At 54.3% G+C, this 27,495-nt stretch overlaps 11 protein-coding genes across 11 annotated transcripts; 6 read left to right on the forward strand and 5 right to left on the reverse strand.

Annotated features, from left to right (window-relative positions):
• The first annotated feature begins 17 nt into the window (after nt 1-17).
• BAUCODRAFT_34175 (uncharacterized protein) lies at nt 18-2,006 on the forward strand. The gene is made up of 3 exons (XM_007677986.1): nt 18-839; nt 910-1,184; nt 1,264-2,006. Exons 1-3 carry the CDS (start codon nt 97-99, stop codon nt 1,782-1,784), a joined length of 1,539 nt encoding a protein of 512 aa, XP_007676176.1. The 5' UTR covers nt 18-96; the 3' UTR covers nt 1,785-2,006.
• Nucleotides 2,007-3,537: 1,531 nt separating this feature from the next.
• On the forward strand, nt 3,538-6,095 carry BAUCODRAFT_489792 (uncharacterized protein). The gene is made up of 3 exons (XM_007678488.1): nt 3,538-3,744; nt 3,806-5,209; nt 5,266-6,095. The coding sequence occupies exons 2-3, from the start codon at nt 3,830-3,832 to the stop codon at nt 6,004-6,006; spliced, it is 2,121 nt and encodes a 706-aa protein (XP_007676678.1). The 5' UTR covers nt 3,538-3,744; nt 3,806-3,829; the 3' UTR covers nt 6,007-6,095.
• A 753-nt stretch (nt 6,096-6,848) lies between these two features.
• BAUCODRAFT_489853 (uncharacterized protein) lies at nt 6,849-7,891 on the forward strand. The gene has a single exon (XM_007678489.1). The coding sequence runs from the start codon at nt 7,012-7,014 to the stop codon at nt 7,834-7,836; it is 825 nt and encodes a 274-aa protein (XP_007676679.1). The 5' UTR covers nt 6,849-7,011; the 3' UTR covers nt 7,837-7,891.
• On the reverse strand, nt 7,849-9,171 carry BAUCODRAFT_489867 (uncharacterized protein). Its single transcript, XM_007678490.1, has 2 exons — nt 8,927-9,171; nt 7,849-8,874 (listed from the first exon to the last, which is right to left on the reverse strand). Exons 1-2 carry the CDS (start codon nt 9,078-9,080, stop codon nt 7,862-7,864), a joined length of 1,167 nt encoding a protein of 388 aa, XP_007676680.1. The 5' UTR covers nt 9,081-9,171; the 3' UTR covers nt 7,849-7,861.
• Nucleotides 9,172-9,319: 148 nt separating this feature from the next.
• BAUCODRAFT_34179 (uncharacterized protein) lies at nt 9,320-9,825 on the forward strand. The gene has a single exon (XM_007677987.1). It carries the CDS (start codon nt 9,350-9,352, stop codon nt 9,503-9,505), a length of 156 nt encoding a protein of 51 aa, XP_007676177.1. The 5' UTR covers nt 9,320-9,349; the 3' UTR covers nt 9,506-9,825.
• Nucleotides 9,826-12,303: 2,478 nt separating this feature from the next.
• BAUCODRAFT_489934 (uncharacterized protein) lies at nt 12,304-13,113 on the forward strand. The gene has a single exon (XM_007678491.1). The coding sequence runs from the start codon at nt 12,458-12,460 to the stop codon at nt 12,809-12,811; it is 354 nt and encodes a 117-aa protein (XP_007676681.1). The 5' UTR covers nt 12,304-12,457; the 3' UTR covers nt 12,812-13,113.
• Nucleotides 13,114-13,528: 415 nt separating this feature from the next.
• Nucleotides 13,529-17,026, reverse strand: BAUCODRAFT_489830 (uncharacterized protein). The gene is made up of 2 exons (XM_007678492.1): nt 14,435-17,026; nt 13,529-14,375 (listed from the first exon to the last, which is right to left on the reverse strand). Exons 1-2 carry the CDS (start codon nt 16,841-16,843, stop codon nt 13,749-13,751), a joined length of 3,036 nt encoding a protein of 1,011 aa, XP_007676682.1. The 5' UTR covers nt 16,844-17,026; the 3' UTR covers nt 13,529-13,748.
• Nucleotides 17,027-19,085: 2,059 nt separating this feature from the next.
• On the reverse strand, nt 19,086-20,430 carry BAUCODRAFT_70346 (uncharacterized protein; the record flags this gene model as incomplete). Its single annotated transcript, XM_007678119.1, has 2 exons — nt 19,086-20,141; nt 20,197-20,430. 2 exons carry the CDS (start codon nt 20,428-20,430, stop codon nt 19,086-19,088), a joined length of 1,290 nt encoding a protein of 429 aa, XP_007676309.1.
• An 876-nt stretch (nt 20,431-21,306) lies between these two features.
• Nucleotides 21,307-21,746, forward strand: BAUCODRAFT_34183 (uncharacterized protein). Its single transcript, XM_007677988.1, has one exon. The coding sequence runs from the start codon at nt 21,504-21,506 to the stop codon at nt 21,669-21,671; it is 168 nt and encodes a 55-aa protein (XP_007676178.1). The 5' UTR covers nt 21,307-21,503; the 3' UTR covers nt 21,672-21,746.
• A 477-nt stretch (nt 21,747-22,223) lies between these two features.
• BAUCODRAFT_34184 (glycoside hydrolase family 30 protein) lies at nt 22,224-24,453 on the reverse strand. The gene has a single exon (XM_007677989.1). It carries the CDS (start codon nt 24,301-24,303, stop codon nt 22,510-22,512), a length of 1,794 nt encoding a protein of 597 aa, XP_007676179.1. The 5' UTR covers nt 24,304-24,453; the 3' UTR covers nt 22,224-22,509.
• Nucleotides 24,454-24,727: 274 nt separating this feature from the next.
• BAUCODRAFT_139552 (uncharacterized protein) lies at nt 24,728-27,353 on the reverse strand (the record flags this gene model as incomplete). The annotated part of the gene is made up of 2 exons (XM_007678493.1): nt 24,993-27,353; nt 24,728-24,828 (listed from the first exon to the last, which is right to left on the reverse strand). The coding sequence occupies exons 1-2, from the start codon at nt 27,133-27,135 to the stop codon at nt 24,728-24,730; spliced, it is 2,244 nt and encodes a 747-aa protein (XP_007676683.1). The 5' UTR covers nt 27,136-27,353.
• Nucleotides 27,354-27,495: the final 142 nt, after the last annotated feature.

The following is a 27,495-nucleotide window of genomic DNA, read 5'->3' on the forward strand; positions in this document are numbered from 1 at the left end:
GAACCAACACCGTCGTTGGCCTTCACACCCACCTCGCCGCCAGGCCACCCTCCACTCCACCTCCGCCTCACACCTCCCACCGCCCGCCCGCCCACCATGGCCAAAGACGACAACGACACGACCACCACCCTCGACCCGCGCCGCATGACCGTCCACCCCCGCATCCGCTACAACACCATCGGCGGCGTCAACGGGCCCCTCGTGATCCTCGAGAACGTCAAGTTCCCGCGCTTCAACGAAATCGTCTCCCTTACCCTCCCCGACGGCACCGAACGCTCCGGCCAGGTCCTCGAAGCCCGCGGTAACCGCGCCGTCGTCCAAGTCTTCGAGGGCACCTCCGGCATCGATGTCAAGAAGACGAAGGTCGAGTTCACGGGCCACAACCTCAAGCTGGGAGTGAGCGAGGACATGTTGGGCCGCATCTTCGACGGAAGCGGCCGCGCCATCGACAAAGGCCCCAAAGTGCTGGCGGAAGACTACCTCGACATCAACGGCAGTCCCATCAACCCCTACTCCCGCGTCTACCCAGAGGAAATGATCAGCACGGGTATCAGCGCCATCGACACCATGAACTCCATCGCCCGCGGCCAGAAAATCCCCATTTTCTCCGCGGCCGGTCTGCCGCATAATGAGATCGCGGCGCAGATTTGTCGGCAGGCGGGGCTGGTGCAGCAGCAGGCGAACAAGGGCACGCAGGATGCGCATGAGGAGAATTTCAGCATTGTGTTTGGCGCGATGGGTGTGAATTTGGAGACGAGTCGGTTCTTCACGAGGGATTTCGAGGAGAATGGGAGTATGGAGCGCGTCACGCTGTTCCTCAATCTTGCTAATGATCCGACGTAAGTCTTCCATCCGTCACTACCTTCACACTAGGTAATCTCTGTGCGCTTGCTAATCTGGTGGACGTAGCATCGAACGCATCATCACCCCCCGCCTCGCCCTCACGACGGCGGAATACTACGCCTACCAGCTGGAAAAGCACGTCCTCGTCATCCTTACCGATCTGTCCTCCTACTGCGACGCGCTACGTGAAGTCTCCGCCGCCCGTGAAGAAGTGCCCGGTCGTCGCGGTTACCCGGGTTACATGTACACGGATTTGTCGACCATCTACGAGCGCGCCGGTCGTGTCGAGGGGCGGAATGGGAGTATCACGCAGATTCCTATCCTGACGATGCCGAACGACGGTAAGAACAACCACCCCAACCAGCACCACCCACATCTCCAAATTCGAGTGAGGTTACTGATTACGATGTGCTTGGCTAGATATCACCCACCCCATTCCCGACCTCACGGGCTACATCACCGAAGGCCAAATCTTCATCGACCGCCAACTGCACAACAAGGGCATCTACCCCCCCATCAACGTCCTCCCCTCCCTCAGCCGGTTGATGAAATCCGCCATCGGCGAAGGCCACACCCGCGGCGACCACTCCGACGTCTCCAACCAGCTCTACGCCAAATACGCCATCGGCCGTGACGCCGCGTCCATGAAAGCCGTCGTCGGCGAGGAGGCACTCTCGAACGAGGATAAGCTAAGCTTGGAGTTTTTGGAGCGCTTCGAGAAGACGTATATCTCGCAGGGGGCGTATGACAAGAGGAGTATCTTCGATGGGTTGGATATGGCGTGGGAGTTGTTGAGGATTTACCCGCGGGAGCTGTTGAATCGCATTCCCAAGAAGGTGCTGGATAAGTATTATCAGAGGCAGGGGAAGAAGGGGAAGGGGGCGCAGGATAATGGCGAGGATGGCAAGCCACAGCAGAATGGGGAGGAGAGTTTGATATAGAATGCTGAGTTCGGGAGAGTGTGTGGTTGTGAGGGAAGGAGAGTGTTTGGTGAGAGTGGGTTGAGAGAGTGGTGACACGTGTGAGTGAGTGGGTGGCAATTGTAGATACAAGGCGTTTGTGGCGTAAACGTGAGCGTATAGTACGTTTCTGAAGCTAGAGTGAAGATACAAAGCAATTGCAATCCATAACAGGGAAGGCTGAATCAATGCCGAGCGTATATCAAATCACTGCTATGTACGCTGTGTGAACGGCAATATGTGCAGAAAACCCGAAGAGCGCAATGAGACGGTGCAAGTGGACGCGTAGTCACGTGGACGAGACTCCACGAGGAGAACAGCGGAATCTGTAGGTCAGAGGTAAGTCAGCATAGATGCTCAGCCACAGATATACGCTCAAGTTGGTGGTGATATAAATGTGTGCTGTGTGGGATCAGACATCCAAGGAAGATATAACGCTCAACGGCTCCTCTATTAGGTTCTAGGCGAGGGCTCACGTGGAAACTGCGAATGTGGAAATGTTTTTCATCAGGACAGCGATTACCTCCCCCCCTCGTAATAGAGAGGTGAAGAAGAAGAAGAAGAAGAAGGAGATGAGACGACTGACCTGTTGAAGACTCTGCTCGTCGTGGGTGGTGGTTCAGTGACGGACCAGACCTGCTGTGTTAATTATGCCTGTCGTAAGGTTAGCGATGGTGAGCCGCTGAGTGTGTATGAAGGTATGGGATGTGATGGTGATGGTGTTGCGTGTCAGACAAGGCTACTGGCAAGTATTACGTCCAGCCCTGCGAAAGGCAGACGGGCAGACTGTTCTTTTCATGGTCGAATCAATTGGGAAAAGAAGACATATTCTTGGATATCATCAAGCGAGTATGTTGTGTATGAAAGGATGGTAAGGGGTGTACGTACCGGAGTCCAGCGGAAGCTCTTCTACGCTGGCTATGGCTGTGAAGGATTAGTATGATGGACGGAGGTGGTTGTTAAGACTCAAGACTGCTGTGTGGTGTGTTTGTGAAAGGCTGGCAGAAATTGAAGATCAGCCGTCGGCGGCGAACGGACCCTTCGGACCGCAGCCGCTGCTAGCCCCGAATACACGGCGGTGCCCACCACTCGACAGCGACCATTGTCCGCCCGCCCTCCTCCTCCTCCTCCTCCTCGGCGCCGCCAACACCGCACTGCTCCTTTCCAACGCAATACACTCTGTACAGCACACACGTTGCTCATATACTCACATCCACTTGCATATACCGACGACTTGCATACTGTTATCTCCGGATTCCCACCTACTAAGCTTACAGTTGCCGAGCCCATAATAGGATAGATGCGCTCGCGATTACACTCGTGCAACTATTCGAGGCCTTGGTGGTAGCAGAAGGAGACGGACTTGCTCAAGACGACTATACCATCGCGTTGGACAAGGATAGGAACTCGAGCTGCCGTGTGAACGCCCCGTCTTGCCTCGGCACGTGTCCAGCACTCACCGGTGTCGAGGTACGCGGCAGGTGCAGCAGATCCTCTATGCATCGCAATATCGATCTCGTAGCAGCTACGCGACCGCTTTCCGGCCGGTGGCGAGCGTCCACCACCAGTGCACAGTCGCCGGCAAGACCCTCAACAACGTCCGGTTTTGGGGCGAGACGACACGGTGACGGCTCAATATGATGGCCGCATACCCTCAGGCAATGCATCCTAGCATGCCACATGGACACCCGAGTATGGCGCCGAATATGCAACATATGGCTCAGCCCATGATGCAGCCCGGTGCTACTCCCGGACAACCACATGTATCCCAGGCCGGCGCGATGATGGGCATGCAGCCGGGCGCAAACGGTCCCATGGGAGCAATGGCCGGCGGACAGCATCCTGCGGGAATGAACATGCAGGGACAACCAGGCCATCCCGGACCGGGCATGCAGAATATGCCCGGCGGCGCACCGAACCCGATGCCGCAACATATGAACCAGCAGCAGCAGCTTCTGCAACAGCAGCAACAAATTCAGCACCTCATTGCAGGCAATCCACAGCAGCAGCAGCAACAGCAACAACGCATGATGATGATGATGCGACAGCAGGCGCAGCAGATGGCTCAAGCCCAAGCCCAAGCACAGGCGAACGGTATGATGGGCATGCAACCTGGTGCGATGACCGGAATGACTCCACAACAGCAGATGGCGCTGTTCCAACAGCAGAGCAACGTCGGTCACCCCGGCGCGGTACAGCTCACACCACATTTGCAACAGCAAATGATGCGTCAGTCGGCAATGCAGCAGCAACAGCAAGCTCAAGCACAACTGCATCAGCAGCAACAGGCGGCACAGCAGCAGCAGCAGCATCAGCAACTTGCGATGCAACATGCCAACTCCCAGCAAAGCAATCAAGGTCAGTCGGGACCGCAGCCCGGACAACCCGGCCACCCAGCGCAGATGCGGCCACAGTCACGGATGGCGAATCCGAATCAACCAGATCAGACGCCACAACAACCGCCACATCCACAGCCAGGCCAACAATCTCAGCCACAGCAGACTCCGACAACGCAAGCCGGCCAGCAGCCGAACCAGGCTCAAGCCCAGCAACAAGGCCTCAATCCACAGCAAATGCAGGTGATGCAACAACGACAGATGATGGTACGGCAGCAACAGCAAATGCGACAACACCAGATCCAGCAAGCGGCGCAACAACAAGTAGCGCAAGCGCAAGCACAAGCGCAACAGCAGCAACAACAGCAGCAACAGCAGCAGCAGCAGCAGCAGCAGCAGCAGCAGCGACCGGCAGCTGGAAACGGAGCCTTCATCCTGCGGATAAGTCTGCTGTCAGATCACCTCAGCAATTTCAACCAAGTCACTGGCAAAGATTTGGCTCAATGGAACGAGTTTGTAGACCGACACTTTGCGCCTGATGGTCGGCTATTACACAGTTTCACCGACGGCGGCGCCAAGCCACGAACGTTTGAAGTGCTGCGACCGACCATCGCGCGATACTTTCTCACCTACTTCGAATCCGGCGCGCAATCACTACGATTACACACTGAACACGCCAGCGAACGGCCCATCCCGAGCAATCGATTTCAAGCCCAATTCGCCAACGCCACACTCACTGTGGCGTACACGTCTGGAGCACGTTTGGAGATGAGCGGCTCGCTGAATGCGCTGTTTGCGCCTTCGTCTGATGTGATAGAGTGTCTGGAGATCCAGCAGATGCAGAGCGAGGAGACCATTTCGCGGACGGAGATTGAGAGGTTGTTGAGTAGTTGGCCGCCCACGCTGGATGCGAAGGTTCAGAGCCCGAAGATGACGAAGAAGAATAACCCGAAGGCCCAGCAGGCGCAGCAGAAATTGCAGCAGAGGTTTGAGGGGTTGACGGTTGATCAATTCTTCAAGGCGCCGAAGGGGACGATGGGCGTGACGTCGCGGGTGCAGCAGTTTCTTGAGGTAGGCGTACTCATTTGTGATGAGGAGGTGGTGTGTTGCTAACATACCTTACATAGCTTGGCGAAACCATGAACATCATGTCGGAGCTTATGCTCTTCTCGCAGGAGAAGAAGCTGCGCCCGGAACAAGCGCTGGAGGCGTGGACGGTGCAGCATGAAGCGCAGCAGCAGCAACAGCAACAAGCGGGAGCTCAGCAGCAAGGGAACCCTCAAATCAACCTCCCGCCCAACGGTGTGCCGATGGGCAACCGCACGCCGAGTATGCAGAACATGCCCATGCCCGGCCAGCAGCAGCAACCCCAGAATGCAGGAGGCAACTTTTCCTCCCCCGCCATGCCAAACAAACACCTCCCCAACCACATGCAGCAGCAGCCCAATGGCCCGCAAGCAGGCAACATGCAGCAACAGCAAATGAACATGCTCAACGGCTCACCTGCCCATCAACACCACAACCTCGGCCCACCCGGCATGAACCCAAACATGAGCATGAACATGCCCGTCCACCTCCAAGGAGCTCACCAGATGCAAATGTCCTCCCACACCCCTTCCCCGCGACAGGGACACATGGCCGCGCCGCAGATGATGCCGCAGCATAGCCAGCAAGGGGGCAACACTAATAACAGCAGTAGTGCGGCGAGTGCGAATACGAGTCCGAATGTTAGTCAGAAGAGGCGGAGGAGTCAGGTCAAGGTTGAGGGGACGGGGGAGGAGGAGGTGCAGCAGCAGCAGCAGCAGCAGCAGGGGCAGGCGAGGGTGAAGCCTAGTCCGCGGATGGGGAAGAAGAGTAAGCCGGGGTAGTTTTCTCGCTTTTGACGCGGCGTTCAAGGCGTTGGGGCGGTTTCTAAGTTGGACAGCGGGGAATCGGACTGGCGGGCGGCTTCAGCAGCGTGTCGTCTCTTGTCGTTCGTCAAGCGTGGCGTTTCTTGCCTCTCACTTGCGGTTTGGAAACTTTGGAGAGGCAGTGAACCCTTTCGATATGGTGGGCTGCGGTCATTTTGAAGTTTCGCTTTTGAAGATGGGGCACGATGGGCATATGGATACAGCTAGCCGCAGTGGTGACCTTGTACGAATATTTGGGAAAGGGTTAGCTTGTGAACAACATGAACACCACGCGACGAGTGTGAGACCGACGGACTCCACGCAAGTAGGAATACGTACCGATGCTGGTAGGCTGGTTTTTGTGCACAACGACGCCCATGCGTCGTCCATATCTATTGGCAGATATGGTTGGCTGCCGGATATACGGCGCTAAGCAATGTCGTTGGATATGCCAAGAGTTGCCTCTTTGGAGCATGACCTTTCGCCCCTGCTTGCTTGGCTTGCGCCCTGAATTTAGTCCGATATAGACTTTGCTTCTATACATGTACATGTATGCTACTCTTGTATCTACACTGAGATTAGGACCAAAGTACTTCATCGAGATGCGTTGACTTGGAGCGACAGCGTTCTACTTTGGCGACGATTATATTGCGATTAAGGGTCATCTACCCATCCTTCAGCACTGGAGAGGGTGGTCCAGAGAACGTTTCTTCAAGCCATAGCATTTGCGCGCCCACTGGCCGTGCGTTTCCGATACGGGGAGCAGCATTTAGAGGGGTGTTCGTCGACCCAGCTTTCTTGGACATTCTGGTTTGCTGGTGTACAGTTGAGAAGACAGGCTTTGATCCCGAGTTTTGTGCTGTTGCGCAGTACTTTACCTAGATATCGTTGGCAACCCGAAGCTTTCGCTCGTAGCAACGACGACCGGGAACCGGAAATACATCGAACGTCGACAACGTCTGTGTATAGTTGAGATTCAACACGATGACTTCGCCATTGACAACGCAATTGCATGACACCTACGCTATCCTAATCCAGCAATGGACATCAACCTCCATCTGGACGAAAGCAGCATCAATACTCGCCTTCCCGCTTGGCTACTACTTCTACCTCGACATAAAGTCGCGGTACCACTACTGGCTGTCACTAGGACCTGGGGGACTCCCCAACGACTTCCGTGGATACATGATCCAAGGCTTCCTACACTACGTCAGCACGCTCGACACGAAAAGTGTGGAGTGCTACGACCGGCCTGAGCGGTACGTCAAGGGCTGGAAGCAGGCTTCCGAGTCCCGGCGAGCGGGCCTGATGAAGTCTTACTTCAAGGAGCCCGTGCCTCGGCGGCGGGGACGGAAAGGGCGAGCGATGGATTTCGTGGCGCCGCAGAGGGAGTTCAAGGCTGGCGAGTGGAGGGCACCGCATGTCGTGGATGGCTATAGGGCCGCCTGGGCGGACCTTTGCGAGCGGAACAGCGAGCATATCGAAGTCCGTGTGTCGGGGCTGGAACGGCGGGGGAACGCTTTGTTTTTGAAGTCTTCGTTGTCCGCACCGCTGGGCGCGACACGGAACGGCGAGATCGCGCATATTCATGAGAGCGATTACTCCGCTCATGTGAGTCTATCGTTTGCGGATGCCAAAGAGGTCATTGCGAATGGACATGGCGAGAGACATCGCTTGTCTGGCGTCGGTCCGCTGTCGTACGGCTATATCATGCTGTATGTGCCGCGGACGGCGGATGAAGTCGAACTCATGAAAAGAATCATGCAGGCCGGTGTGGACTTTATGCGAAGTAGTCAGCCACAAGAATGACTGCTTCGATCCTTCATCTTCATCATTACAACGTCGCTGTTGGAAAGTAATACCGATCCCAAAGGAAGTCATAGTCCTCCACAATATTGCCAACCACATCCAGCAACGGCTTATTCTTCAGCCCATTCGCGAAACCCTGGATCCAACCTTTCGTGACGTTCTCGTAGAACGCTCCTCGCATGGCCCACCATCCCATCGCCCACCCGCGTTTCTTCAGCTCTTCGCGCTCGAGCTGTGTCAGCCCTCTCGCGCCGCCTGGTCGCCGTGTCTCCATGTCGTGTTTCGCTAGCTGGTGTGCGGCGTATTCCAGGCTGATGCCGAGGAGCCAGGGTCGCCAGTCCGCTTTCCGCCGGCCGGAGGGCTGTTGGCAGTAATATGACATTGCCGCTGCGTAAATCACGGGTCGCAGTATGAAGAGGATCTCGGCGGTGCTTCCTAGCCCTGAAGTGCGGTGGAGGAGCTGTTTCGGCGGCTTAATGTCGTCGGCTGTCAGTACTTTAGACAGGAGGTAGGTGGATATGTCGTCGGAGGTTGGCAGGGGTGGAAGGGTGAGGGAGGTACGTGGCATGGTCCATTGCTCGCTGCCGGCTTCTGAGCGTTCGGACGGCGGGCTGGGTATGATGGTGGGCTCGTCGTGGGCGGGCTGCTGGGGTTCTTCCACTGCTTCGCGTTCAGGTAATGGCGGACTGAGGAGGGGCCGGGAGTTGGTTAGACGCATGAGGATCAATCTGCACATGGCCTTGATCGCTTCCAGCATGACTATGACGCGCCAGCGCGTCTTCTCGCCTTTGCGCTTCGCCATCATTTCGAGTAGAAGCTCGGTGTATTGGATCACTTGTAGCGTGACGGCCGTTCGCCGGTAGGTCGGGCTCTTCTGGCAGTAGTAGCGCGTGTATCTGTTGTGTGGACTCTGATGTTGTTTCCGGTGCTGGAGCGATTGCGCCAAGGCGCGCGATAGAAGGGAGTCGTGGTAGAGGGAGAGGAGTTGCACGCCGGAGTTAAGTGATTCGGAGGCGATTTCGGACTCTCTGAAGCGGCCTGCCTAGCATTAGTAGGAAAACGAGTATGGATTGTAAAGAGACGGGCATACCGGGCAGGATGTATGTGAGTGATCGCAATGCACCTTCGACCTGCCCGACTGCGCCGGCATTCTTCGTGATGAATTCGTTGTACATATTCATCCATTTCGGTGGCAGCTTCACGATGACCTTGGTGTGGTGGGCGGGTTCTTTGATCTTCTCCATGGCGGCGATGTAGGATTCACAAGAGACCAGTGATGCATGGGGAAACAGGATACGGCGGTAGCAGTGAGCATGCGACAGTGGTGTCGGAGATGGAGTGATATGATTGGCGCGCGAGCCAAAGCTACAGTACTCTTACTGTAGAACCGAGGTTGAGGCGATCTCGTTTCACGTAGCGAATGAAGATGGAAACCGAATTACGACCACAAGATTTTCTCAATGGAAGTAACACCTATATGTGAGGTGATCACATCGCTACGCTGGAGGCAATGATGAACCGCAAAGCTGACTTGGACAAGCCCTACGTGATCCCTGAGAACGGCTTCGCCCAGTCTGCACCTGTTGAGCCAAAGGATCATCGCATTTGCTTCGCTGAAGTGTTCCCAGGCCCGAGTCAATACCGTCGTCAAACTTGGAGAAGAAGTTGAACTCCGGTACAATGTATCGCGCAGAATGGCGGCACAGCGGCAAAGCGGCTGGGCTCGTCCTACCGAAGCAGTCCGTCCTGCGACCGAAGGTGTAGCACCGCGGCTCAATGATCAACTCTGGGAACTCGCCAGATTCGTCGCATGGACCGTCATCCCTGCATAGTGAGTCTCCAAAGACGAGGAAGCTGAGCTTTCAATGGCTCTCAGCTACAAGAACTGCAACCAGATGGTTGGCGTATTCGTCAATGCTGTGGATGTAACGCTGCAGGGCAATGTGGTCGGACGCTTCGTGATCAACTTCTACGCAAGGCCAACTCAGGACACGAAATACTTCGAGCTCGGGTAGCTTACGTATGTATGCCTGGATGAAGTCAGTGCATGATACGGGAACGGGCAGTGTCACCCTGCGGGAGACTAAAAGCGGGTTTGGACCGTCCGCTGCAGAGAGCATCAGCTGATCGTGAAGGTAACGTACCAAGTAATCATGGGCACCCTGTAACCGGCCTGAGCAGGCGTCCTCTATCGATATTGAGGGCAATGGCAGTGCCAATTGTCGCAAGTTTTTCGAATAGCGCACAAGACTTTTAACCTCATCGATACCTAGGCTCAAACGCTGCCCAAGGCCTTCGAAACGAACGCCAATATAGAGACTGCGCAGCGTTGCAGAGTGACACAGAAGTCCTGCAGGGTCAAGAGTCAAAGTGTCTGCCTTGGCGGAGCCTGAAATATGGGGAGATCGGAGCGTCGAGAAGCTCCTCAAGAGACGGGTAATGCACTGCATGTCGAGATCGCGGCCGTTAAGCCGCAAGCTACGCAGAGACATGCTTCCGCGTTCTAACAGTGGTTGCATTTCCTCCAAAATGAGTTCAGAGTCAACGCACCAGCATAGGCTTATGGTGTGCAGTTTGCTTAGGTCGAGTACTCTGAGCCAGGTACGCTTGGCGTAAGTCAAAGTGATGTTGTAGAGTTCCAGCACGTTGAAAGCATAACTTCTCAGCTCTTTGTCGGTATCCTCGACGGGATGCGCAAATAGCTTCCTAACCAACGGCCCGTCTTCAGAAGGTGTGTCCTGCCAATATGAGCCGCTGGTCAGAAGGCTGACATCAGGACCTCGTAAGTTGGGACAATGCTGCACGAGCGCCGTGAAGAAGTCCGGCCTCATCAACTTGCATGCCACTCGAAGTTCTAAGACACTCAAGCTTTGCAAGCCACGAAATAGGATGGTTTTGATCGCTAGCCAAGCTTCTGTCGACAAGGCCAAGTTTGAGCGAACGTATTTCACGTTGCTTCCTTGATAGCCGCGCGAACGTCTGCGTGTTGCAGGTGACAGCTCCGTTCAGAGAAAGATGCTCTAAACGATCTTCTGGTATGGCGTCAAGCATTTTCCGCAGTAGCCACTGTTTCCTTTCCAGCTCCAGCTGGAGGGCGTCTTCCGTACTCTGATAAAACGAGAGTTTTCGGGTATACCTGATTCCTGGGTTTGTGCAGTCGAACAGTCCTGAGTCCTTGGACAACCGGTCCAGATCCAGTACAACGTGTTTGTACAGATGCTTTGTGGCGGTTTCGCGCAGTTGCTTGCTTACCAAACATAGTGCTTTGCGATCCGTCGGACGCGGTATGTAGAGCACGATCATATCTTTCAGCTCGGGCGCAAGTTCTTCTAGCGGTGATGGCGCCATGGCGTCTCGCTGTTGAGCTCGGCTTTTCCCTGCTGTCGACGTGAGCCTAGCAGATTGCTGTCCTTGCGTCGTAGATCATCGCGCGTGATGTAGCGAAGAGAAGACATGCAGTGCGGAGGCGGGAAAGCAATTGTGAATGTGAGGTACTTTACCAAAGCTGTGAACGTTGACGCTAGCTCCGTTTGCTCGCTGCAGCTTTAGGCAACAGTGGAGTCTTGGCGTGCAGCTTCGTCAGACGAATACGGAAGGCGCGCATGAGAGCATTCTGACAACGTGACCAGGGTGGAACTCGAAGAGGCTACTATCTCCGGTCATCAACCCACGGCATTTCACAAGTGTTACTCATGTCTAACGCACCACATAAGCCATATGTACCCCAGTCAGACCCAAGCCATCACCAGATGCATTCTGACTCGAAGCTTGGGCCAGCATTCTTACAGGAAGCGTGAAGCTCCACGGCGAAGGTACGGGGGAATCGCAAGCAGGTACTGGTAATGCCGCAGGTCGAGCGCCTGCAAAGCGGTCGCTCTTCCAACCGACCACGTACCATTGTGGCTTCGAGGTGCCTACCGTCATGCCGCGGCAGAAGATAGCCTCATCTTGAGCTCATGGTCCGTCACCGCCACCGATATCGCCCATTACAAGCAGCTTAGGCCTCGATCACGATGCGCAGAGGGCTATCGGCCGATCCGAATACTCACCTGCTTGATATGAGTAGAGCTGCCGCAAGTGACGATCGATTGGATCTTGCCAGTTATAGAACGCAGGTACGATCGGCCAGCTCATGATCTTCCCAGAGTTTATGGCTGAGATGCGCCGCCCGCGCGACTTCTGGAAGTCGATGCTGGTCGCGCCTTCTGCGTGCTGTCTAGGATAGCGCTGATGGGGTGCATCCAACGTATCTGGACGATCTCTAGCATGGCAAGATTACCAGGGCATGACTGACAACATATCAGCACATGCATTACCGGTACGCTTCAACCAGACCATTCTTTGTCATGAAGAATAGCCGGGCGCACACGGCGACGCTCACGGCCAAGAGACCGATGAGGGCGCGCAAGGGATCTAGACTCACCGTATAGCCTAGAAGCACTTCTAAGCGGCCATCTTTCGCTTCACTGGTCGTCGAGTTTGGGAAGTCGATCGCTCCATGCTGCAATCTTCTGCAATTGCGTGCGATATGTTAATGCTCGTCCAGTTCGAGGACAAGGTGGCGCACAGCCTCTGTGCTGTCAAGGCTACACAAGCCTAGGTGAAGAGTCTCCAATGAGCAATGTTCCGTGGTGCCAAGTATCCCAGACGCCTATGCCAGGCTTCTCTCGCTCCAGCCCGCAATGAACACCTCCTTCGAAGTGGTGAAGGTCGTCAGAAAGCCGCAGACAGCTTCGACGTCAATGAACTGCTCAGTCGAATCTCTCTAGTCGACCAAATTAAAGCTCGTGAGCTTGGGACAGTGAACCGCGTAAGTGATGTGCCGACACAAAACCAAAGATGCAGTATATCCTACAAAGCTCAGATGTTGCAAGGTAGAGGTATGGAATGTTTTCAGGCATGTAAGCTCAGCCTCTTCAAGGCTGAAGGCAGTAAGGTGAAGATGCTCCAGCCACAATTGACAGGTGGACGCTGACTGTGAAGATACAAGCAGCGCGCACAGCTTGGGGAACAGAGTGTCGCAGGCGTTATGAAGTACCAGACCTCGCAACTCCTTGCAATTGCGAGTCAAGCTTCCATGAAGTTAAAGACCGCTAGTGCTGTCAATATCGCGATACATGGTGAAGGACTGTAAGATGACAGCGATGTGGAGGCCGTTGCGAGCAGATCATCACTGATATCGCCTGCGGGTGATGCTCTCTAAGCAGGTAACGGCCTTCTGTCATGTGCAAAGGAGTACGATCGCCTCCTCATCGAGGCTTATCGGTGGATTAACATCTACCCGACTTAGGCTGTCCTAGGGAATGACCGTCAACGCTTTCCGCAGCAGTGGTTGAGCTTGCTGTAGTGTTCCGCCGGATCCTAGCCGCTTGGATGGTGCAAGGCGGTACGAGAGCTCCTCTATATGCTTGTGCCCGGCATTGTGCTTATCAAAGAAGCCAGACGCCCCTGAAAGGCAACCGAGGTGTAGCATGACAGGGCTGTACAGGCAGGGAGTTGCGATGACCCGCAACTGCTTGCTTGTCAGAAGTAGCGATGCAAGATGTGTGGGTCGCGGTATGTATGATGCAATCGCTTTCTAAAGTTCCGCTGGAAGTGCTTCGAAAGCTGAAGGTGCCGGCATGTTAGTGATGTCGCTCATATGCATACATGGATCGGAGAGACTGTGCTGTTGGTAGGTAGTGGTTATGCCAGCGTTGAGCTCCAAGATCTCAAAAGTGGCAGAGGCGGCTCGCAAGTGAAGTAGTGCATGAAGGTCAATCAGCGAGCGGTGAATATGGGTCTCCCAAGGCGTGCTTCGGTGCATCATCAGCGTTGTGCCCAGTGCTGCAGTGTATGCAGGAAGGCCTGCACTTGCGCACTGAGTCGCGGAAATGATTCGTCGTACACGGTGACGGACGGTCGCTGCTTGCTTAAGTGTATACGCTCTCCGTCATCTGGTTGACCTGCAATCCCTTCTCTGCCATCTCCGCATCGCACAGGAAGTCGAGCGCCATCCAGACAAGGTGGCCTCGGATTGAGTCGAGTTCTTTCCTAGCATGATCGACCGGCTGATATAGATCGTAGAGATGACCCGATTTCCTGCTGCCTTTCACACCAAGGAAGTGGTCGTACTCCTCAAAGGTCTTAACATTGTCGTCCGGATCACAATGGAAGAGATGTCGAAACACTTTGGTGTTGATCGTCGCCTGCTCAGTCCACCGTTGCCATAACTCATCTGACAGCGGGTCCTCGACTAGCTGGTCGTGCTCATCTTTGGCGAACCAGTAATTGTCACCATCTGACGGGGGTTGAGCGTTAACATCATCTTCGGCATCAAGCGTTTGCGCGGGCAGTAGGCCTAGGTGCTCACGCCACAACATGCGACGGAGGGTTGCAGCATGGTGACCTGCGGTGAAGTCACGCCCGTTCATCTTCGAGGGCAATGGAAGGGTATCTTCCATGACGATGCTAAGCTCCGAGTCGTGGAAACCAAGCTGAGAACGGTCGTTGATATTGCTGGACCCGCAGATGACGATCCGGTCATCTACGATAAGCAACTGCGATTATCTGTTAGTCCCTTCTTCAGGCAGAATAGACGTTAGCAGGATGAGGGTACCTTTGCGTGTATGTAGAGCTCTTCGCAGATGAAGTTCTCTAACTCCTGCTCCCGCAATTGGTCGTTCTCTCTATCGTCCGTGCCGCCTAAGCCTGGCTTACGGCCAGCCCAGTTTTCCTCCGATACCTTTTTCTCCCCAAGCATGGCATCTTTGGCAATAGAGTCTTCGGACTGCACAGTGTCGTCTTTGCCCTCCTTAGCAAGGCCTACATCCTGACGTCTCTGTTCGAACGCTCGCTGCGTGCTTTGCTGCTTTTTGGCTAGTTCTGGTCGATCGGGTGCGGCAGGATGCTCTTCAGTACCTTCGCCTGCAGCGCCATGCACACCTGTCGGCATGACTTCTTCGGCATGCGCACGTTGCAGGTCCTGATACTTGACGCCAGACTTCTCTTCTTGCTCCTTGAGAGCTGGAGTCTTGTTGATGCGGTCGTAGCTGCGCAGATTGAAGCAGAAGATGTACTGAGTTGGGTCGATGCCCGCAGCTTTCAGGCGGCCATATATGGAGTGCTCTCCGCGATTGATAGATTTGTACTGATAGTCCATGATAGCTCTGGTACCCGTCGCGGCGTCATCCCGAAGGTCACCAGCGAATCCTGGTATGCACGGGATAAGCAGGATGACTCTGAACTTCCGACCTTCCGAGTGCGCCTTGATGCACGCGTCAACGATGGCGGCGCCGATCAAATTGTGGATGGGCGCTTGTTGGTCGCCCGTTGCTGTGATGAAGAACTGATTCTCAATGTAAACGTAGTGCTGCGCGTCGCGGATGACTTGACAATAGGCATTTTGAATGCTCTGCTCTGTTAAGATACCACTGGACCAGTCTGCAGAGCTTCGCACGAGCTGAGCATGCAGGGTGCCATGACCGCCTTGGATGTGCCCAGTGCCCGCGACATCAGAAGCATACGCGGCTTTCTTCTCCGCAACACCGCCAGAGGCACTCACCGTACCTTCCTTCTGCGGAGCGTTACCGGTCATCTTGTCGTTTTCCTGCTTGCTTCCAGTAGTTGTCTGCTCGTTTTCGTCTCGCGGATCAATTCGACGGCTCTGAGCAGTGTCTGACGTGATTTCACTTGGATGTGAATGACTATGCTGTCTTTGCCACTCATGGAGACGCTTCTGTGCACCATGACCGAATCCGTGCTGTTCGGGGGTATAGCCATGCTCGTCGAGCTCTTCATGTGCATCATGGAATACTTCTTCCTCACCAGTACCGTCTTGCTCATGCGAGACCGAGTGGATTGCCCTTGGATTGCCAGCTTTCTGCGCGAGTGGAGACAGGGGATGATGTATGTAGTCACCAACAGGGTGCTTCGGCCTCTGCACCCCTACCAAGTCCTCGTCTTCGTCAGTCCTTCCCTCCAATGTGAGCCAGTCATAGCGATCATCCCGCTTGTACTTGTCGCGCTTGCAGAAGTTCCAGCGCAGGATGAAGTGCTCTGCAATATCGTACACGCATGGACCGATCACGCCCATTGCGATATCGTGCCATGGCATGCGGCCGTACTCCGCCTTCGAAAGCTCGTTACTCTTCCAGTCTTCGACACTCTGAAAGTCCATGATGCGATTATTGTTGAAGTCCTGACCTGGAAAGACCTCTCTCTCGACACCAGATGGATGTGCATCGGCCTGGGGATGTTGTCTGGTATCCCAGCGACCGAAACAGAGATCTAGACCGCCAATGAAGGCAAGGTCGTAATCAATTACGATGAACTTCTCGTGATGTGCCCAGTAGAATGTCATGTCACTGGCGTTTTCAAAGACGTTGTGATCTGGGTGCCGCATCACGATAATGTTGCGGTGCCCTGGAGTGCCCTCTGGACAAAGAGCTTCAAGTGCATGCTTAGTATGAGCGCTGTTGCAGGTCACTGCCTGCTCGACTTCTTTATAAACGACGATGTATATCTTTACTCCTCGCTCGGCGGCACGCTTGAGAGTGTAGTCCAGACGCCACTTCTGTTGATAGTGCGGAGGTCTCCGCAGGAATAGCTCCGGGCTTAGCCACCAGTCAGCAATATATATGGTCTCCTTGGCCTTTTCAAGTGCCACGGAAACTGCGTGAAAGTAGTCACGGCCATCAATGTACCACTTCACGCAGTTACCATCCCGTTCGGGTGCGTAGGACTGAAAGCGATGTCCTTCGGCAATGCGGGTTCGCTTGGCATCTGTTATTTGCTCATGCTCCTCGTCGTGTCTGTGGTTGCGGTTGACCAGGTTCCCAAACTTCCCGATTCGATGCTTCAGATGGACCGCGCTAACCTTCATCTCATGGAGATTCGAATCCTTGAACTTGTCCTTGAGCTTATCCATGAAGCCATGTTGCTTTTCATTGTCGGTGCCGGTGGCGCCGTCCTGTGCACTACCCTGGGCATCTAGACTGCCACGATCGTGCGTTTTGCCAAAGACCATGTTGACAGTGAGCCTGGTTTGTCTTCGTGAGCGCACAGGGTTACCAGCTAGAAAGTCACATCCGTTTTGAAGCAACGTTGTATAGGGTAGCTCACGCGACACTGAAGACGAGCTTGAGCTTGGTCACACGTGAGGTCTTCCCTGTTCCTGCGTTTCTATCGTACAGAACTCCCCACATCTACGTCACCGGGCCGCGCTTCCCATCTTGGCAGTTACGGTGGCCAAGATGAACGAGTGGTGTTTACACATGGGTGCCCCAAGCCATACAAGCTGTACCTTTGGCAAAGCAGATATTGTAGCCTACATGTATAGAGTTTACATAGTTGTCAGAACGCTCACATGCTGTGTCAGCAGCTTATCTTATGTTCACGTCTGACGGTCCGCTTGTGGACATTGGTAGGTCTGTTGGGTTACGTCTATCATGGTGGTGATGTTGCACAGATCATAAGGTCGGCGTCCACGAAAATATAGCCGTGTGATCGCCTTCGTCAACTTGTAAAAGTGATTTCTTTCATGCCTGGCAATGCTGAAAGTTTCTCCCTTGTAGCTCACCTGGCTGCCCATCTAGAGACATGCTTGCTGCCTACCGCTGTTGGTAGACCTACAGAATGGCTCTTGGAAACATACCAAGGTGCGGGGCAATCACTTCTATGCAGGTAGAATTGAGCCGCGCCGAGAGCGTTCGACTGTGTTCCAGATCACGTACGCTGACCAAAAGGGGTTCACACTGAGCCTCTGCTTGCTCTGAACTCTGCCATCACTGAGCAATCGATGTGTTCCCGCTTTGCTCAAAGCATATCTTGCCATAGAGCAGACTCCGTGCTGTAGGCGGGAGTCATTGCTCAGGGTTGCTAGTACGTGTCATCAAGATGGGACGACGTAGGTGCTTGGCAGTAGATTCAGCACGAAGCATTCGCACGGCGTTGAGAATGTTGGCTGAATGGTTCGCCTATGCAACGGACTTCTTAGCTGACTATGACTCCCATTGGAAAGCCGACGACAGCGGGATTGACCATGATTAGCCAGACGCGTTCTGGTTTGAAGTCGCTTATTCGACCAGTCAGCATCGCCCCTGCGAAGTCCGTACAGTAACCGTACTGTCCCGTCACGCCTGGGCCCAAATCGATCTCACCATTCGTGGCGTTCCAATAACAATGTGACTGCCTGACTCAGCGGCTGGCATGCGAGAGCGAGAGCGAGGTCGCGTAAGCGGTGAGTAGCAGTTCTTCTAACCCTCCATCTGAGTCACCGGATATTGGACGCCTAGCTCGAAGCGAACTCCGCACAGCCCTGTGGACTTTCAATGGCCAATGACAAGCTTGGTGTCAGCTTCTGCCTGATCAACCTGGACAACGTGGTTGGCCTTCAGGGCTGTGTGCATTCCATTTCCTGAACTCCGGTGTTGACGGTAGGGCGGGAGATGTGTCTGTCAGACGCCTCGTGAGCTCCATCGCGGGTCGGTAGAAGCCTCATTGTGACTCAATCCGGTCTGATTCGGCAAAGCCACCAGGCTGAGCAATGCGATGACCTCGGCTTCGGACATGAAGAAGCAGTCATGAATAGTGAAGCCTTGAGGCATTAATGTCCTGTATATATATGCTCATGATCCTTCGGCGTTGCACAAGCTTTCCCAAACCCACACTCTCACAAACAAGCCTCAAGCAAAGCTTACAAGCTTTCCAACTCTACATAAACTTCAAGAATCATTCTACCGTCCAACCAACTCACCAACGCAACCACCAACACAACGATGTTGCCACCAGGTTTCAGAGCAGCCGGTGTCACCCTCTTCGACTCGCAGAACGGTGCTTCGAAGCAGTCTAAATCTACTACATCAGATGCCGCATCGGTAACGACTACATCAACCACAAGCTCAACGGCTCAACTCCTCAAGTCAAAGTTCCTACCAAAGAGCAGACCGTCGCCGCCCCAGGAAGACACCAGAGCCGGAGCACGACGGGCTGAAGCGAGGGCAATGATTGCTGCGTTGAAGTAACCTAGCTCGACTTCGAAGAATTCGTCGTAGTCTAGCTGTCGTATTGAGCAAAGCGAGCACGAGAGTGGGATTCCGGTTTCCATGGTAATGATCGAACGAGATGCTTTGAGCGACGGCGTTGGGTTCACAATGATATACAAGGATTGAAAAGCGGTGGTTTCGGCACAGTATTGTGGACATCTGTATTCTGTCAGCATTGGAGTTGTTACAATCAGGCTGGGTCAGCACTTACCGGATAAGCAAGTCTCACTTATATAGCAAACCATGAACCTCTTCTGCAATCGCCAAGCTGCTTGTTAAGCCAGGACTTTCAATACCCAATAGATTCACAAACCCATCGTAGCCTTCCTCCATCTTAATGTAGAAGTCTTGGAAGCCTTTTCCGCTTGCAACAGCACCAAGCTTACCGAGTTTTGGTCGAATGCCCGCATAGTCCAATGCGATCGACTCGGTGTCGATGCCCGGCAAGTAAGACTTGATGTCTTCCAATGCGGCTGCGAAACGCGCACTATTGCCAGTGGGCGCCAGGTCGTTCGGTGAGTCCACCCATTCCACATCTGGGCCAAAACGGACACGGCCTGCCATGTCGAGCGTCAAGTGCGTACCTAGTCCGCCATGGCCGGGCACAGGAGCCGGATATACGAGGGTTCTCGGCTTGGGATGGGATTTCGAGTACGAAAAGTACGTTCCCTTGGCATAGAAAGGCGTTCGATGCCGATCACGCGGCAAGACCATATTGTTGATCCCACAAGCATACAAGCCGGCAGAGTTGATCAATGTCTCTGCGGTGATTGAAGCCTCGTCATCACCTGCACCTTCCTGCTCGGGCGTCGCAGCACTCGGTGATGATGCTTGCGGCTCGCTGGCTCGGGGAGGTGCAGTCCAGATCTTCCACTGTCGCTGACCATGTGTAGGCGGCTGGATCTTGCTGACCGGACTCGCTAATGCTGTCATCCCTCCCAAATCTTCGAAGTCGGCATGCAGCTGTCGCATAAACCCATGCGAATCTACAATGCCCGTACTAGGCGATTCGAGCACGCCTGCCTCCGCTCGGACGTCAGGCTCACGTCGCTTAGCTTCATCTTTGGGTACAAAATGGATCGGAACGCCAATGGACTTTGCGAAATCATGCACTTTATGAAGTTCCTCCATCTGGAGGTCGTTCTGAGCGACAATCCATTTGCCGCAGTTCATATAAGGTACACCTGTACGCTCACAGTATTCGTACATCATCTGTTTGCCTTGAAGGCAGAGCTTGGTCTTGAGAGAATCATGACCGTAGTACAGTCCTGCGTGGATGACCTAGTGAAGGCGCTTCAGCGTTGGAGCAGAGATGTATGAGACGTTTGAGGCATACCTCACTGTTACGGCTACTTGTCTCTGTACCAACCATGCCATGTTTCTCGATGAGCAGAACCTGAGCCCCATCTACCTGCTGTAAGCGTCGGGCGATCGCAAGTCCGACCGCTCCAGCACCTATAATCGCATGTGTAAAATCTGCTCTCCTCGACGCTGTAGATGACAATGAGCGGCACTGGGATATCCTGGGGTGGTGGCGAAGCGCCCGGACGGCGCTAACGTGGGGTCGCATCACGGCAACTGCGTATGGAGCATTCCTGCACACTTAGATTACTCCCTCAAAACGGAAACAGTAATAATTCGTGGTTGACTGCATGCACCATTATCATGACTGTCGAGAACGAACGTCTTTTACGGCCCAAATTGCCGAAGCCCTATGATGATGGTCTGTGCGTGTATATTCGGCGTAGTGCACGTGATCCATAATCTGTGCACTGCCTAGTCATCTTGGATCCTTGTAGCTACTACGAACTCCGTACAACTAAGTATCTACGAACCGCCACATTCGTAGACAATCAAACCTTGAAACGAGTCATTGCAGGCGTGTGACGTTATCCAGCGTCTACATCTCGTCGGTTTTGCTTACGCCGACCACCGGGTTGAAGTTGCGGACTAATGCACGAGATCGCGGTCCCGGAACAACTTCGCGAATCTTTGCAGTATCCCTATGAGGTTCCTCGGACGTCGATCCAGAGGTCGATCCTCGAACTACTGTAACCAACCGAATCCACCTCCGGCTAAGAGCCAGGCAAGCGTGGAGAGACCATGGGCAAATTGCTCCACACGGCACACCGTATGAGTAATCTTCCAAGAGATTATTGCATACAAGCTACCCCAAGGGTGACACGACGTCGATTATATGACGATTGTGGCACCACGCTTCGATTGACCTTTGTATACCACTCCGTGCTAAACGCGGACCGTTGCACGAAACATTACGCTGACCGGTAACGATATGCAGCACTCCTACCACCAGGTCTGCACCATTACAACTTACCGTTAGCACGAAGGGAGGTGTTAATGCAAGCCCTCAGCCGTCCGAGCGGACACCAGCCATGTAGCTGTGCAGATGGGGAGACTACGCTCTTGAATTGAGGGATGTCGTATTCGGCGAGATGACGAGGTTAGTGATGCCATGCTAGTGGCCGTTCAACAACCGCGAGAGCTACTACAAAGTCTGCCTCTCGCTCCTGTTCGTAACATCTGTGTTCAGCAGCTTGCAACCAGTTTCGCAACTCTTATATCCCCAAGCTCGATCTTCTCCGATTTCTACTCTCCCAGTAAATCATTTCCTCACATTACAAAATGAAGACATCTGCCGCTATCCTCTCCCTCTGTGCTGGCGTCTTTGGTGCCGTAATTGAGAACCGAAACTCGGGCTCCTCCTCCTACTCTTCCAACAACTGCAAGACCTACACCGACACGGTTCGAAAGTTCCAGATCCTACCGTTGCCGAGTTGTTTTCTGATATGAAAGCAGTACGATGACCTGACTGCCAACCTCGTGGCACCGCAGCTTAGCCCTGTGGGCACTTACCATGGTCTCCAGTATGGTGCCTTCGTCGTGGCTGTGAGTGGCTTAAAATCTTCCCGACAGCGCTGTCCCAATGGCTAACTGCTTATACAGCAACCTGTCGTCGGCGTTGCCGGCGTTATCCCCCAATCAAGCCCGAACATTGCCGCGGCGACAATGGCGGAGGATCTACTTCAGCTTGGCTCTGTGAGCCTGCAACCCTTCGGCACCATCACCGCTGCACCCGGCACAAAGTCGTTCAACCTCCAAAGCTTCTACTTCGGTAAGTCTACGTTTCCTTGTCCGGTAAAATACCCGCTGACTCGCTCAGGCTGCGTGCTGGACGACCATACCTCTCTCGTGACCGCCTCCGAGGGATGTACGATCGCGGTCACCGGCTACTACACCAATGGCCAGCAGGCTCCTGAAGTCACATTTGCCTTTGCGCCGACAAGCCCGACCGCCGCAACGCTCAACCTCGCCACCCTTCCCTCAACCTACGTTAAGCTGCAAAACGTCACCTTCGGCGTGGCGAACGGTGCGATCACCACCTCACAGACGGTGCTTGACATTGATAACTTGGTACACTGCAACTATTCGTGAACGTTTCGGTTGGACTTAGGGTTCGCAGGAGTGATGTGATACGGTATGCGACCAATTACGGTTCATTAGCGTAGCTTTACACATCGTTATGATCTTCGTTCACACGTTAAGTTGCACCCGAGACACATGATCCCATCTATTGTAATGCCTCTATCTCTATAATTTGCCGTTGACTCGTCCTTTCTCGCAAGTGCTCTTACACCATGCTCGTTGTAGCAATCGTATGCGTGGTATCCGGTACTGGTAGTGCCGTGGTGCTCGTAGAGCTACTGCTGCTCGATGTTGTTGCGGTGGTGATGTTGCACACAGCAATAGTCGTTGATCCGGTCAACGGAATGGAGGTGGTGTTGGTGAATGGGTACGGAGGTACAGTGCTTGCAGCCTTGGTTCCGTTCACCTGGTTCAGTACCTGCTGCGACGGGATGAGCCAGGTAGTCACTGTTTGGCTCGGCACCACGCCTTCCCAAAACTGGTTGCCTTGACCAGTGAATGAAAGCACAACGTCTTGGTCGCTGCCCATGTTGTTCATGAAGACCACAGCCCATGACCCGTCCGGGTTCTGGACTGACATAACGTAGAACTGGTTGCTCGTCGCGCCGCTACCCTCGTTGCCCCGCAAAACGTTGTAGTTGACTGAACCTCTGCGAACGAAGCGAGAGAACTGGCCAATCATGTAATAGTCGTTGGTCTTCGTGTATGTCGTGCTGGAATTCACAACAATGCTTCCGAGGCAGCCGTTGCATCCTCCGTAAGGTGAATGCGGACCAAAGTCGGGGTCGGTGGCCATAACCCACATTGCAGCGCCAGATGCACCCTGCTGAACCGGTGGGATGAAGTTCTCAGCGACTTCAAAGTTGACCGAGCCAGCGGCCGGGAGGTAATTGGAGCACTCGGTCATGAATTGTAGAGTGCCTGGGAAGGCGCGAGAAATGTCTGCCATCACGGTATAGTTAGGATACGGCCCTTGATAGCAATGCCATGCAACGGCATGGGCGTAGCTCGGTGCTCCTTGCAAGACCCGGTACGGATAGACAGGCTGATCGGTGTTGTGGTCGTATGCCATTGCGAGCACTCCTCGCTGTTGAAGCATACTTCCTAGACCTTGGTTGAGGATGTTCGCCTCATCGGCAGCGTCGAGGTACATGGTAGGATAGCCACCCTGGTAGTTCAAGGGCTCGTTCTCGAGCGACAGACCGTTGATGGTAACACCGTACTGTGCGAAGGCGTCGATGTACTTCGTGAAGTACTCCACAGCTTGTGGGATGTACCCAATATTGAAAGAGTTGTTGAGCAACGGATATTGTCCTCCAGGCGTATTGGTGATTCCAGCGATGAATAGATCGTTGTTCTTCATCCAGCCTGGTAACGACCACGGAGCGCCGAAAAGGAAGACGTCACCCTTGTAGGTGCCCATCTTTGCAATCATTTGAGCCATTGCTGTTCCATACTGGCCGAGTGAGAAGTTCGCGAGACTTGGATCCGGCTCGCCTTCGTTGAAGCTAGGTCCGTTGTCGTCGTACGAGTACTGCGCGCCACTGAGATCACTTGAGCCGATGGTGTGTCTCATAAAGCCCATGTTGTTGCCGCTTTGACCAAAGAGGTCGTTCATGACCTGATCAAGGACGGCAGGCTGCAGGGTATTAAACACATCCACTGCGCTATCAGTCCACGCGTGACCAAAGCCAACCATCTGTTGCCTTGCGCCGTTGCTGGTGGAATCGACGACGACGAAGCGGAAATTGCCACATGTTCCGCTGTTGTTAGTGCGAGAGAGTACAGGTGCTGTCCCTTGGGCTAGCTGTCTGGTAGTGTTGGGTGCCAGTGGGATCATGGCGTCCGTGATGTATGCCTGGGCATGCATGACTGGGTGGTCACCGTCTCCGATGCCTCCTCGGCTGCCATTTCCACCAGATACACCAAGATCTGAGATGGATTGAGCGAATGTGTGCGTAGCGAATGTAAAGAGCACTGCCTGGACCAGGCTCGCCATGTCGAATGGCAAGCTGTAGACTCTTGTAATGAGCGAATGATGTTTCTTGACAAGGACAAACAAAGAGAACAGTACGAAAGAGATGTTACTTGTGCCTGACATGGAGATAAGCACCACAAGCATCGAGCCTTTCGCCCATCGTGGACGATCACTGCGCTTGAAGTGGATGTGCTCGTGGCCAGCTGCAACCAAATGCACAAAGGATTGTGGCGCTTACCCACACTTCGTGAAACGTTAACCAATGGCATCTATCGGCCAGCAGACGTGCGACAAGCGTTGAGACGGTATGTGCATGCCGCGTTATCCAGTTGCTCCTACAACGATCACAGGGCAACGATACGAAGTCTAATACGAGGTAGATCGCACCAAAAAAAATGTTGCAACACGTTACAGGCTCGGAAGCAGGAGAACTCATTCAGAAAGTTCAGAGTACCTGAATTCCGAGCGGGGGAGCATCACGTGAGGCTTTCAGCACGGCAGATTCGGCAGGTAGTAGTACGTTCAGTACGCGCGGCAGCCCCAGTCCTACGCAATGCAATATGTTCATGCATGGGATTCACATGGCTTTCAAGGTCTCATTATAGGAGTCGCACTACTTCACGAAGCGTATGTGTCCCAAATAGATACCACTCCAGGCCACAGAACTCAATACCTCCCTCTCCTCATAACACCCTGATCCAAATTCTCACCTCCAAACAACTCCCCAGCTTCCCGACAAAACCTCGCCTCCCCCCTCCCACCGGTCTCACTAGCCCAACAGATCACCGCTGCGTCAACAACCGCGCCGACCACGTTCTCCACAGCCCCGAGCACCGCAAACCCGATCGTACCCGCCACCAAGCCGACAATGTAAGCGTACAGGCTTCCCCTCACGCCATCGCTGATTTGCAGGTTATGCGCTGTGCGCACCCACCCGGCCATACCTAGGGCAAACGACATGATATAGCGTGTTGCGGTGAGGAGGAGTTTGGCAAGGTGGTATGGGACGACTGTTCCGTTGTTGGGTGCGAAGTTGCGAGGTCCCATGGTGTTGGAGGGGTTGGTGCGGGAGATGAAGGATAACTGGCCCAGCCCACGAGCGGCGATGCCGAGGGGTTGGCTGTGGATGGCCGCATATGTCAGGGTAAGCGGATTGGTGAGCGTGGCCAGGGAGGTGGGAATAATCCAGTAAGCGCACATGTTGACCAGACTGGACAGTCTTCCTGGGAGGATGATGAGTGGCAGTCGGACAAGCAGGGACAGGAAGGTGGACAGACACGTCGTGCCGAATAGAGCACTGGTCGCGTGTTGGAAACTAGCCCGCACAACTTCCTGGCTGCTCGGCTGCGGCACGGCGAGGCGGTGGAAGTACCATTGGCTCACTGTTGCGGCGGTGGTAGTGCGTTGAATGCCCGCAATCACGCCGAGAGTCCACAAGTACTGCAGGATGAAGTAAGCGCCGAGCCACCAGCTGTTGGCGTCGATCAGCCATTTCTTCGTGTCTGTGGAGCTGAAATGGCCAGACAGGAAGATGCGCTCGAACATGAGCATCCAAAGCCAGGTCCATCCCACTACGACTCCGAGCGTGGCAAAGCCGAGAAAAATAAGGTAAGGCGAAGAAGCGAGGATTTTAGTGCTGAACTCGAGGATGCTGATGGATTTGGCGAGGCTGTGGCGAGAGAGAATGACTTGCCACGTCCAGACTGCAGCAAGAACAGCGGGTATCGGAGAAAGCCATCGCATAGCGCGGTCCTGGATGCTGTCGCCATGGTAGGTGCCTCGGAAGGAGTTGATTAGGGGATAGAGGGTGAAGGAGAAAAGGATGACCGGCACGGCTAGGAGAATCAGGTACACAAAGGTACGCACATAGCTTCGGAGGAGGGCAAGCCAGACGAGAGCGACAGTGGTTGCGATCATTGTGTCCCAAAGAAGCATGCTAGTACTGCCTCTTAGCGCGCTGTAGATGGTGTCTCCAAGTGGGGTCTTCTTGGTTGGCGAAGAGGTGTGAAACCAGATCAGTACGAATGCAGCGAACATCGCAAAGAGCGATATCTGGAAGATATTGGCCCAAAATACGTCGTGCTTCGGCGGCTCCTGCGCGGGTAGAATGATCGTCGGGGGTACACTTTCTCCACTCGGTGATGGTGGCCTAGGCATGGCAATGTTCGCCTCCTCGTCCGTCTCCATGGGCATTAAGTAGCTTTGCCGCGCATCCTTCGCTGAACTTCTGAATGTCTGGAACGGTGCAGGAGGCTCGTCCACGTCAACCGGCGAGTCCCCGACAAGAGATTCGGATGGATCTTCTTGGATTGTGCTCGCCAGATTGACGTCTACTAGCCTCCCTCGTCCTTTCGAGCTGGGTGGCGAGCTTGCCACTGACTCCGGCGCACTCGTCGTTCGACTCGTAGCTCGTGATGCCGGCGCCCTCCCGCGTTCGTCTCTATCGTGATCCTGTCCTGCCAGCTTTACCTTCTCCATACCATCGTCATCTAGCTCTGAGCTTTCGGTCAAGTTGCTGCGGCCAAAGTGCTGCCGACTCCGCTGCAACGCCCACGCATCCGCGACATCTCGATCGTGCTGCTCGCTTTCATCATCTTCCTCCGGAAAGTCTTCGGTTGTGCTGAAGAATAGCGGTGCTTGCGACTCGTTCGTTCTACCGAGTCGCGAAGCAAACGGAAAGCGGGACTGCGACGCTGAAGGCTGGTATGGATTGCTCATGCTCGGTCGCGGCGCGTACTGACGCCGTCGGTCCAGCGGGTTACGGGATGTGGGTCGCTGTTGCTGCTGCTCTTGCGTGAAGGACAGACGGGCGTTACTTTGCTGGAGGAAGCGGGAGGCATATTCGGAGAACATGCTGCACGTTCAGGTCGCGCAGCTGGCGCGGTTGAAGGGCGATATGGACGTTGCGGGAGTCGTTCCAGCCAGCCAGCCGAGTGCCGGATGCGGATGCAATCACCAATGTTACAATTTGCAACTCATTTATTCAATGTGCGATTGGCGGAGCACAAAGCTATGATGTATTTACATCAAGCGTCATCGAGTAGTGAGATGATCGTAGGAAGAGTTGAGCGGTCACGAGAGTGAGTCTGAGACAGGCAGCGCTGCACCGGTGATGATGGATAACGACCTTACTAAGCCGGGTGTTGCTCCACTGGAGCCGCGATAAGGCTGACTGCCGGAGTGGCGCCGCTATGCCCCACGTATGCTCCAATG

This window comes from Baudoinia panamericana (genome assembly GCF_000338955.1).
Source record: "Baudoinia panamericana UAMH 10762 unplaced genomic scaffold BAUCOscaffold_6, whole genome shotgun sequence".
NCBI classification, from domain to species: Eukaryota; Fungi; Ascomycota; class Dothideomycetes; order Mycosphaerellales; family Teratosphaeriaceae; genus Baudoinia; species Baudoinia panamericana.